The following is a 12,542-nucleotide window of genomic DNA, read 5'->3' on the forward strand; positions in this document are numbered from 1 at the left end:
CGATCATCTTGACCTCGTGATCCATCCGCCTCGGCCTCCCAAAGTGCTGGGATTATAGGCGTGAGCCACCGCACCTGGCCTAAACACTTTATCTGCATCCATTGAAGTGTTCAGCTTTTTTTCCTTATTTAGTTAATAGAGTAAATTACATTGATTGACTTTTTTTTTTTTTTAGACGGAGTTTCGCTCTTGTTACTCAGGCTGGAGTGCAATGGCGCGATCTCGGCTCACCGCAACCTCCGCCTCCTGGGTTCAGGCAATTCTCCTGCCTCAGCCTGTTAAACGAATTTTGTACTCCTAGGATAACTCTCATTTGGTCATAATATATTATCTCTTAAATATATTGCTTGATTCAATTTGTAGATATTTTTGAGGATATTTACACCTAAGTTCATGAAGAAGTTTAGATTGGAGGGTTTTTGTTTTGTTTTGCTTGTTCGTTTTCTGTGTTCGAGACAATTGTCTTACTCTGTTGCCCAGGTTGGAGTGCAGTGGCATGATCCTGGCTCACTGCAGCCTCAACCTCCAGAACTCAAGCGATCCTTCTGCCTCAGTCTTGTGAGTAGCTGGGACTACAGACATGAGCCATTGAATTTGGCCAGATCGTACCTTTTTTTCTTATACTATCTTCATGTGATTATAGTGTCAGAGTAATACTGCTCTCATAGGAAGAATTGGAAAGTGTCCCTTCCTCTCCTGTTTTCTGGAAGAGCTTGTATAGAATTGGTGCCATTTTTTCCTTAAATGTTCAATTGAATTGATCACTGAGGCCTTCCTCTTCTGGAATTTTCTCGATTGTAAGGTTTTAAGTATTCATTTAATTTCTTTAATAGATAGATACATAAATATTTGGCCTACCTATTTTGTTTTAGAGATCCTTGATAGTTTGTGTTTCAAGAAATTTGTTCTTTTTTTTGGATAGAACATTTATAGATAAAAAGTTACTCATAATATTTGCTTATTACCTGTTTATTGCCTGCAGGATTTGTAGTTGTTTTCCCTTCTTTTATTCCTGATTATTGGTTGGCTATTTGTGTATTCTCTGTTATTTTTTGATCATGTTACCAATTTTATTTATTTATTAAAACCAGCTTATAGTTTCATTGATTTATTCTCTTAGTTTTATGTTTTCAATTTTACCACCTTCTGTTCTTTATTTGCTTCCTTGTTCTTGCTTTAGATTAATATTGTTGATTTTCTGGTTTTGTCAAGTGGAATATTAGGTCACTGTCTTGATAGCTTTCTTTCTAGTATAACCATAAATACTACCCACTTTTTATTTCAGCACTACTTAAATGTATCCTACTTTTTATTGTATTTTTGTTATTCAATTCAAAATATTTTCTAATTATTCTTATGATTTACACTTTGACCTATAGATTATTTAGTGTGTTATTGAATTTCCAAAGGTTTGTGTAGTCTTGCAATCTTTTTCTGTTATTGTTTTCTGGTTTAATTCTATTCTGGTCAGAAATCATACACTATATTATTTATATTCTTTTAAAGTTGTTGAAGTTTATTTTATGGCCTATTTTACCTATTTAATAAGTATTAATTACTTATTATTATATAACAAATCACTCCCAGGACTTAACAGCTTAAAATGAGAACCACTTATTTGCACACAGCTTCAGTGGATCAAATATATGGGAGTGGCATAAGGGGTGGCTCTGGCTTAGGATCTCTGATGAGGCTGCAGTTAAGATGTAGGTTAGGGTTGCAGTCATCTGAAAGTTTCGCTGATGTTGGAGGATTCACCTCCAAGATTACTCACTTGCATAGATATTGCTAGTAGCAACTTTAGTACCCCCAGGTCTATGGCCAGAGGCCTTTGTTCCTTGCGATGTGGATCTCTCTATAGGGGTGAAAGATTTTAATTTTTCCTTCATTTTGAAAGGTTTTTTCCCTTTGTATAGAATTATGGGTTGACAACTTCCCCACTCTCCTTGTATTCTAGTATTTTAAAGATATAACTGCATAATATTCTATCTTTTATAGCTTTTGTTGAGAAGTGTGCTTCAATACTTTTCCTCTGCGTGTAATATGTTCTTTTTCTTTAGCTGCCTTTAATTTTTGTTTTTATCCTATGCCTCCTCTCTTTGGCAACCAAACACTGCATTTCATTGTAGTGGGCCTTGTGTGGGAGACAGCTTCTTGTTCCTTTTCCAGTAGTTAGTTGGAGGTATTAGTTGGCATTGGCATAGGATCCTAGCCCCAAGATGGTATCCTACTTCTCTCTCAGGGGGAAGGAAGTTTTCCAATTTACTATTTCCCCCTTCACCAACCTTCAGTGTGTTTTGTGATTTGTGCCTTGAGAATGACAGAATTTGTTGCCTCTCCCTAGCAGCATACAGTTTTTGAGCCTTATGAAAGAAGGGCCCATGCAGGCCTTGTGTCTTTCACATGATGGTGATTACTCCTCTCCTCCAGTCTGGCTTCACTGTGGAAGGCACTTTCTGATCCTGTGCCATGCCCCAATCTTTCTGTCATGAGCACCTGGAGGTGAATCTGCCAAGTGTCCTCTCAGATTTTATTTTCAAATATTTTAAACCTGCAGAAAATTTGCAGATATAATATAATGAACATCTATTTACCCAACATCTGTATTCACAAATTGCTAATACTTTGCCATATTTTTTATTGCCATCTATTTATCTATACAAGATAGATTATTTTCAAGACTATAATAATTCTTCCCAATTCTTTATAATTTTATTTTACCATTTTACTCTGTAAGAGGTACAGTATCTCCCTATCCTTTGAATCTGGGTTAGTATTGTGACTTTTTTTAACGAATAGAATGTGGTAGAAGTCACATCCTGGATCTTCCAAATCTAGATCTTAACAGTCCTATCAACTTCTGCTTTCATTATTGGATCCCTGAGCTGCAGTAAAGAATTCCATGGAGAAAGAGAAAGCTTGGGAGATTTTAAGACCACAAGGGGACAGAAGTCTTAAAGGATGAAAGACAACAAGAATAGGGGCCCCAATATTCCAGTTTTCCTCGTTGAAAAGCTAGATGTGTGAACAAGGGTGAATTAAAGCCCTCAACCCCAAATACATCCATCTGAGCAAGTCCAGCCAACCCTACATAGAATAGAAACAGGCCATCCCCAGTGAGCCCTGCAATTCCTGATGCACAGAATTTCAGTTATAGAAATTGTTACAGAAATATCTTTACTCTTGTTTTATGTTTTGGTTTATTTTCACTGATTACTTGCAGGTTGGTTGTGCTAAATATTAAACAAAGGCATTGCTAAAAAAAAGACATTTCTCTCATAACCACAATTCTCTTATTATATATCCACTGCCTATATTTAAGTCTTTAGCTTAGTATTTAGCATCCTCTTTGTTGTGGTCTCAACATAAATTGTCAATCTATGACCAGTCTGGAAAAGTACTGCCAATTGGTTCAGGGATTATCATTCTAAATCCAACTATGTGTGATGCAAGTACCTGCTTTAAAGATAATCAAGTATTATGGGTAGGTATTATTTTACATTAAAAACTTATTAACTTTACCTAAAGCAACATAAGTGCTCATCAACAGATGAATGGGTAATGGAAATGTGGTACTTATACGCAATGGAGTACTGTTCAGCCATAAAAAAATAATAAATTCCTGTTATTTCCTTTCCACTGTGAATGGAACTGGAGGTCATTATGCTAAGTGAAATAGGCCAGGCACAGGAAGACAAACATTGCATTTTCTCACTTATTTGTGGGATCTAAAAATTAAAATAATTGAATTCATGGAGATGGAGGGTAGAAAAATAGTTAGCAGAGGCTGGAAAGGGTAATGGGAACATATTGGGGAGGTGGGAATGGTTAATGGGTACAAAAAAAGTAGTTAGAAAGAATGAAGAAGACCTTGTATTTGATAGGATAACATGGTGACTACTGTCAATAATAATTTAAGTGTACATTTTAAAATAACGAGAAGAGTATAATTGGATTGTTTGTAACACAAAGGATAAATGTTTGAGGGGCTGGATACTCCATTTTACACGATATGATTATTATACATTGCATTCCTGTATCAAAACATCTCATGTAACTCATAAATAAATATACCTACTATGTACCCACAAAAATTTGAATTTAAAAGTTTTAAAAATTATTAACTTTCCTTAATTTACAGAAAAAAACCTTTTAAATCACAGTTGGCTAAGAAACTTCAAAAACCCTCTTAGTCTCATAGCAAATAGTCAGAAATTACATGGCTTATTTGCAGCAGTTAATGTTACCTAGAGTCTGTTTGAGATATTACTAAAGATTCTTATTATTGATTCTTACTCTCTTGGTCTTATGAGAATAATTATAGTTTCAAAGATTATATGTATGTTCATGTAAATTGTATTTACATATTCTTTTACTGTACAATTGGTATTTATTTTTTCTTTCCACACAGTTAAGTATCTGTATATATATAGAGGTCAGAGGGTAGCATCAAGTCATGCTGCTATTACTTGTAACTGTTTGCTAATTAAAATCATATCTCCCTAATGCCAGATATAGGTGAAGGGGAGGAAGGCAGCAAATCACACTGCCACGTGTGTACCTATGCAACTATCTCGCATGTTCTTCACATGTACCCCAAAACCTAAAATGCAATTTAAAAAAAAATAAAATTATATCTCCCTTAACTTCTTATTATGGATCTTACCAAATGTGAAAAGGAGAAACATTGATAATAGAGTTTCTTCTTTCCATATATTTAGGAATATTTGTTTGGCTATTTTCCGTGAAAAAACTATTCTCCAGGCCACTGTAACAAGCCCCCAGATCATATATTACATGTAGAGATTAAATAGGATATTTAACAAATTAGATTTTATATTTTAAAAAGATGTTATAAATATCAGTGTTATATTCAAATGAGAAAAGATATATAGTATAACTCTTTTTATATTAGAAGAATAGATATAGACTCTGCTTCTATTACTTTTAAAATAAAAATACTAATGGCTATAATTTTTTAGCTTATGTAGTGTGTCAGGCATAAGTCTAAGTACTTCTTCTGTCTCTTTTAATACTTTCTCAAAGCCTATGAGATAGGTAGTATTATTTTCTCTGTTTTAGAGATGAGGAAGTAAAAACAACAGGTAAAGAAATTCTAGAAGAAATGGTAAAAATTGCCAAACATGAATTGTTTTTTGAATATCAATGCCTATATATATGAATTTATGTTATAGGTGATGAAGATATGGATATGAATACATTGACAGGGGTTGTGAAGATGCTTAAAGGTGAGAAAAATTGCCATGTCAAGATTGATAAAAGCAGTATGTTCCTTTCCACATTTTCCTCCATTTTTGTTTATCCCTGTATCTTATTAATAGGTTATTTTTACCATTTACTAAAATGGTTAAAAATTAAAAGGTACAGAAAGGCTAAAAATAAAATGAAACAATTCCTTATTCCATCTTTCCCCACCTCCAGTCACACTCCCCTTAAGTTTTCACTTAAAACCTTGAATTTTATCATTGACAACAAACATTGTCAATTGTTTTCCTTGAAGTCTGATGGGTTCACTTTACTCATTTTGAAGAGATCTTCTATATATCCATGTCTGAATAAGTGTAGTTTGCCTTTCATTCTTTCAAGTAAAACTGTTGTCCATGAAGAAAACAGCTAGTTCAGCTCACAGCTTAATCACAAGATGCTTTTCCCAAGAAAGTTCTTTTAGTTCTGTATGTAGCAGAAGTACTCTCTGTATTCATCATACAAAATACTCAAAAGACATATAATTATCAAGATATATTTTTTTTAATTTTTTATTGGATTATAGGTTTTGGGGTACATGAGCAGAGCATGCAAGACAGTTGCGTAGGTACACACATGGCAGTGTGCTTTGCTTTTCTTCTCCCCTTCACCCACATTTGGCATTTCTCCCCAGGCTATCCCTCCCCACCTCCCCCTCCCACTGGCCCTCCCCTTTTCCCCCCAATAGACCCCAGTGTTTAGTACTCCCCTTTCTGTGTCCATGTGTTCTCATTTTTCATCACCCACCTATGAGTGAGAATATGCGGTGTTTCATTTTCTGTTCTTGTGTCAGTTTGCTGAGGATGACGTTCTCCAGATTCATCCATGTCCCTACAAACGACACAAACTCATCATTTCTGATTGCTGCATAATATTCCATGGTGTATATGTGCCACATTTTTCCAATCCAGTCTATTATCAATGGGCATTTGGGTTGATTCCAGGTCTTTGCTATTGTAAACAGCGCTGCAACGAACATTCGTGTACATGTGTCCTTATAGTAGAACGATTTATAGTCTTTTGGATATATACCCAGTAATGGGATTGCTGGGTCAAATGGAATTTCTATTTCTAAGGCCTTGAGGAATCGCCACACTGTCTTCCACAATGGTTGAACTAATTTACACTCCCACCAACAGTGTAAAAGTGTTCCTTTTTCTCCACATCCTCTCCAGCATCTGTTGTCTCCAGATTGTTTAATGATCGCCATTCTAACTGGCGTGAGATGGTATCTCAATGTGGTTTTGATTTGCATCTCTCTGATGACCAGTGACGATGAGCATTTTTTCATATGATTGTTGGCCTCATATATGTCTTCTTTCGTAAAGTATCTGTTCATATCCTTTGCCCACTTTTGAATGGGCTTGTTTGTTTTTTTCCTGTAAATCTGCTTGAGTTCTTTGTAAATTCTGGATATCAGCCCTTTGTCAGATGGGTAGACTGCGAAAATTTTTTCCCATTCTGTTGGTTGCCGATCCACTCTAGTGACTGTTTCTTTTGCCGTGCAGAAGCTGTGGAGTTTCATTAGGTCCCATTTGTCTATTTTGGCTTTTGTTGCCAATGCTTTTGGTGTTTTGTTCATGAAGTCCTTGCCTACTCCTATGTCCTGGATAGTTTTGCCTAGATTTCCTTCTAGGGTTTTTATGGTGCCAGGTCTTATGTTTAAGTCTTTAATCCATCTGGAGTTAATTTTAGTGTAAGGTGTCAGGAAGGGGTCCAGTTTCTGCTTTCTGCACATGGCTAGCCAGTTTTCCCAACACCATTTGTTAAACAGGGAATCCTTGCCCCATTGCTTGTTTTTGTCAGGTTTATCAAAGATTGTATAGTTGTATGTATGTTGTGTTGCCTCCGGTGCCTCTGTTTTGTTCCATTGGTCTATATCTCTGTTTTGGTACCAGTACCATGCTGTTTTGATTACTGTAGCCTTGTAGTATAGTTTGAAATCCGGTAGTGTGATGCCCCCCGCTGTGTTCTTTTTGCTTAGAATTGACTTGGCTATGCGGGCTCTCTTTTGGTTCCATATGAAGTTCAAGGTGGTTTTTTCCAGTTCTGTGAAGAAAGTCAATGGTAGCTTGATGGGGATAGCATTGATTCTGTAAATTACTTTGGGCAGTATAGCCATTTTCACGATATTAATTCTTCCTAACCATGAACATGGAATGTTTCTCCATCTGTTTGTGTCCTCTCTGATTTCGTTGAGCAGTGGTTTGTAGTTCTCCTTGAAGAGGTCCCTTACATTCCTTGTGAGTTGTATTCCAAGGTATTTTATTCTTTTTGTAGCAATTGCGAATGGCAGTTCGCTCTTGATTTGGCTTTCTTTAAGTCTGTTATTGGTGTAGACGAATGCTTGTGATTTTTGCACATTGATTTTATATCCTGAGACTTTGCTGAAGTTGCTTATCAGTTTCAGGAGTTTTTGGGCTGAGGCAATGGGGTCTTCTAGGTATACTATCATGTCGTCTGCAAATAGAGACAATTTGGCTTCCACCTTTCCTATTTGAATACCCTTTATTTCTTTTTCTTGCCCGATTGCTCTGGCTAGAACTTCCAGTACTATATTGAATAGGAGTGGTGAGAGAGGGCATCCTTGTCTAGTGCCAGATTTCAAAGGGAATGCTTCCAGTTTTTACCCATTCAGTATGATATTGGCTGTTGGTTTGTCGTAAATAGCTTTTATTACTTTGAGATACGTTCCATCGATACCGAGTTTATTGAGGGTTTTTAGCATAAAGGGCTGTTGAATTTTGTCAAATGCCTTCTCTGCGTCAATTGAGATAATCATGTGGTTTTTGATTTTGGTTCTGTTTATGTGGTGAATTACATTGATAGACTTGCGTATGTTGAACCAGCCTTGCATCCCCGGGATGAATCCTACTTGATCATGATGAATAAGTTTTTTGATTTGCTGTTGCAATCGGCTTGCCAATATTTTATTGAAGATTTTTGCATCTATGTTCATCATGGATATTGGCCTGAAGTTTTCTTTTCTTGTTGGGTCTCTGCTGGGTTTTCGTATCAGAATGATTTGGGAAGTATTCCCTCTTTTTGGATTGTTTGAAATAGTTTTAGAAGGAATGGTACCAGCTCCTCTTTGTGTGTCTGGTAGAATTCGGCTGTGAACCCGTCTGGACCTGGGCTTTTTTTGTGAGGTAGGCTCTTAATTGCTGCCTCGACTTCAGACCTTGTTATTGGTCTATTCATAGTTTCAGCTTCCTCCTGGTTTAGGCTTGGGAGGACACAGGAGTCCAGGAATTTATCCATTTCTTCCAGGTTTACTAGTTTATGCGCATAGAGTTGTTTGTAATATTCTCTGATGATGGTTTGAATTTCTGTGGAATCTGTGGTGATTTCCCCTTTATCATTTTTTATTGCATCTATTTGGTTGTTCTCTCTTTTATTTTTAATCAATCTGGCTAGTGGTCTGTCTATTTTGTTGATCTTTTCAAAAAACCAGCTCTTGGATTTATTGATTTTTTGAAGGGTTTTTCGTGTCTCAATCTCCTTCAGCTCAGCTCTGATCTTAGTAATTTCTTGTCTTCTGCTGGGTTTTGAGTTTTTTTGATCTTGCTCCTCTAGCTCTTTCAATTTTGACAATAGGGTATCAATTTTGGATCTCTCCATTCTCCTCATATGGGCACTTATTGCTATATACTTTCCTCTAGAGACTGCTTTAAATGTGTCCCAGAGGTTCTGGCACGTTGTGTCTTCGTTCTCATTGGTTTCGAAGAACTTCTTTATTTCTGCCTTCATTTCGTTGTTTACCCAGTCAACATTCAAGAGCCAGTGTTTCAGTTTCCATGAAGCTGTGCGGTTCTGGGTCGGTTTCTGAATTCTGAGTTCTAACTTGATTGCACTATGGTCTGAGAGGCTGTTTGTTATGATTTCAGTTGTTTTGCATTTGTTGAGCAGTGCTTTACTTCCAATTATGTAGTCAATTTTAGAGTAGGTGTGATGTGGTGCTGAGAAGAATGTATATTCTGTGGATTTGGGGTGGAGAGTTCTGTAAATGTCCACCAGGTTTGCTTGCTCCAGGTCTGAGTTCAAGCCCTGGATATCCTTGTTGATTTTCTGTCTGGTTGATCTGTCTAGTATTGACAGTGGAGTGTTAAAGTCTCCCACTATTATTGTGTGGGAGTCTAAGTCCTTTTCTAAGTCATTAAGAACTTGCCTTGTGTATCTGGGTGCTCCTGTGTTGGGTCCATATATGTTTAGGATCGTTAGCTCTTCTTGTTGTATCAATCCTTTTACCATTATGTAATGTCCTTCTTTGTCTCTTTTGATCTTTGTTGCTTTAAAGTCTATTTTATCAGAGATGAGAATTGCAACTCCTGCTTTTTTTTGCTTTCCATTAGCTTGGTAAATCTTCCTCCATCCCTTTATTTTGAGCCTTTGTGTATCCTTGCATGTGAGATGGGTTTCCTGGATACAGCACACTGATGGGTTTTGGATTTTTATCCAATTTGCCAGTCTGTGTCTTTTGATTGGTGCATTTAGTCCATTTACATTTAGGGTTAATATTGTTATGTGTGAATTTGATACTGCCATTTTGATGCTAAGTGGCTGTTTTGCCTGTTAGTTGTTGTAGATTCTTCATTATGTTGAAGCTCTTTAGCATTCAGTGTGATTTTGGAATGGCTGGTACTGATTGATCCTTTCTATGTGTAGTGCCTCTTTTAGGAGCTCTTGTAAAGCAGGCCTGGTGGTGACAAAATCTCTGAGTACTTGCTTGTTCGCAAAGGATTTTATTCTTCCTTCACTTCTGAAGCTCAGTTTGGCTGGATATGAAATTCTGGGTTGAAAGTTCTTTTCTTTAAGAATGTTGAATATTGGCCCCCTCTCTCTTCTGGCTTGTAGTGTTTCTGCTGAGAGATCTGCTGTGAGTCTGATGGGCTTCCCTTTGTGGGTGACCCGACCTTTCTCTCTGGCTGCCCTTAGTATTCTCTCCTTTATTTCAACCCTGTTGAATCTGACGATTATGTGCCTTGGGGTTGCTCTTCTTGCGGAATATCTTTGTGGTGTTCTCTGTATTTCCTGCAATTGAGTGTTGGCTTGTCTTGCTAGGTGGGGGAAATTTTCCTGGATGATGTCCTGAAGAGTATTTTCCAGCTTGGATTTATTCTCTTCGTCCCCTTCTGGTACACCTATCAAACGTAGGTTAGGTCTTTTCACATAGTCCCACATTTCTTGGAGACTTTGTTCATTCCTTTTTGCTCTTTTTTCTCTGATCTTGGTTTCTCGTTTTATTTCATTGAGTTGGTCTTCGACTTCAGATATTCTTTCTTCTGCTTGGTCAATTTGGCTATTGAAACTTGTGTTTGCTTCGCGAAGTTCTCGTATTGTGTTTTTCAGCTCCTTTAATTCATTCATATTCCTCTCTAAGGTATCCATTCTTGTTATCATTTCCTCGAATCTTTTTTCAAATCTTTTTTCAAGGTTCTTAGTTTCTTTGCATTGATTTAATACATGATCTTTTAGCTCACAAAAGTTTCTCATTATCCATCTTCTGAAGTCTAATTCCGTCATTTCGTCACAGTCATTCTCCGTCCAGCTCTGCTCCCTAGCTGGTGAGGAGTTTTGGTCCTTTCTAGGAGGCGAGGTGGTCTGGTTTCGGGTGTTTTCCTCCTTTTTGCGCTGGTTTCTTTCCATCTTTGTGGATTTGTCCGCTGGTCATCTGCGTAGTTGCTGACTTTTCGTTTGGGTCTCTGAGTGGACACCCAGAATGTTGATGATGAAGTATTTCTGTTGCTTGGTTTTCCTTCTACCAGTCTAGCCCCTTCGCTGTACGACTGCTGAGGTCCGCTCCAGACCCTGCTTGTCTGGGGTGCACCTCTAGTAGCTGTGGCACAGCGAGGGATGCTACCAGTTTCTTTTTCTGCTCTCTTTGTCCCAGGATGATGCCTGCCTAATGTCAGTCTTTTGGATATAGAGGGGTCAGGGAGCTGCTTGAGGAGACAGTTTGTACTTTATAGGGGTTTAATTGCTGAGCTGTGCACTCTGTTGTTCATTCAGGGCTGTTAGGCTGCTATGTTTTATTCTGCTGCAACAGAGCTCATTAAAAAACCCCCCCCCTTTTTTTTTTTTTTCTCAAATGCTCTGTGTTCAGGGGTTTGGGCTTTATTTTTGGATGTCCGATCAGGTGTCCTGCCCAGCTAGAAGGCAGACTAGCCACTGTTTGGCTGTCGAGGCTCCGCCCTGCTGTTGTGTGATTCGCGCTGTTCCTGCTGGCTCTGCTGTGGTCTCTGCCACGCCCTGCGGCGGAGTCTCTTCATTGTAGCGTGTTGCCTCAGCAACGGCAGGCTGCGTCAGCAGTGGGCGTGTATCTCAGTAGGGACGGGTTGCCTCGGCAACGGCTGGCTGCGTCAGCAATGGGCGTGTATCTCAGTTGGGGCGGGTTGCCTCGGCAACGGCTGGCTGCGTCAGCAGTGGGCGTGTATCTCGGGGCGGGTTGCCTCGGTAGTGGTGGACGCCCCTCCCCCACAGAGCGTCTCGGACTGTCTGCTCGGGATAGTTTGAAATCGCGGTTTTGTTCGTCCCACTGGGTATCCCAATCCCTGCAATCCCCTGGGCTGGCCTACTGTCCAAGTCTCATTCAGTCTCAAGTCCAGCCCTCTCAAGTCTCAGGTTGCCGGTTCAACAGGGCACCCGGACAAGCGCGCCCTGTGGGGATTCCTGGGTAGGGCCGGCCGCCGCCGCCCCGGCTGCTGGCATCCCGTGTCTTTTTTATACTTGGGCGTTTCCCCGTTTTGTGGGCAACAAAGATCAGTCTGGAAATGCCGCTCTGACTCACTGTTTGCGGATTCAACGAGAAGAGCTCCAACCCTGGGTTGTTCTCACAGCGCCATCTTGAGTCCTCTATCAAGATATTTTTAAGTAAAATTTATTTATTATTTTAGCACAAAGTCATGGCAGTAAAAAATATAATGACTAGTAGTATTGCTTGGTGCATCTGCGTTGGTTTGTGATCAAATGCCATCAATTTTACCCACTTTTGTTTTTGTATTGTCAGTAAAAGTGTCAACACAATGAAAAAGGCAAATAATGTCTAATTACTGTTATGAAAATAGTTTCGACTTTGTGAGTTCCCTGAAAAGATCTTAGTGATTCCAGATGGTCTGCAGACAATGCTGTAAGATCTGCAGTTCTATATGTTAGCTATTGACACCCTGCTACTGATGATGATGGTTTTGCTCCTGACGTAGCTTCCACATCCCTTCCCTTTCTCAAGTTGTTATATGTAAAAGATCAGTTTTGCTTCTTCTGTTCATTGAATTAGTAAC

The 12,542-nt window shown here is 38.6% G+C and overlaps 1 protein-coding gene across 16 annotated transcripts in view; it reads left to right on the forward strand.

Moving 5' to 3' along the window:
* EFCAB3 (EF-hand calcium binding domain 3) overlaps positions 1-12,542 on the forward strand; it is a 466,563-nt gene that overhangs the window by 189,655 nt on the left and 264,366 nt on the right. For 14 of the 16 annotated variants that reach the window (XM_035300329.3, XM_035300331.3, XM_078373418.1 and 11 more), the window contains one exon: positions 5,196-5,249. The exons of 1 other annotated variant lie outside the window; for it this stretch is intronic. In XM_035300329.3, the coding sequence (XP_035156220.3) occupies positions 5,196-5,249 (54 nt within the window). Of the gene's footprint in view, positions 1-480; positions 559-5,195; positions 5,250-12,542 lie in introns of all 16 variants that reach the window. One more of the 16 variants, XM_078373431.1, reaches the window with a different exon arrangement.

The sequence above is a fragment of the Callithrix jacchus genome, chromosome 5, assembly GCF_049354715.1.
Source record: "Callithrix jacchus isolate 240 chromosome 5, calJac240_pri, whole genome shotgun sequence".
NCBI classification, from domain to species: domain Eukaryota; kingdom Metazoa; phylum Chordata; class Mammalia; order Primates; family Cebidae; genus Callithrix; species Callithrix jacchus.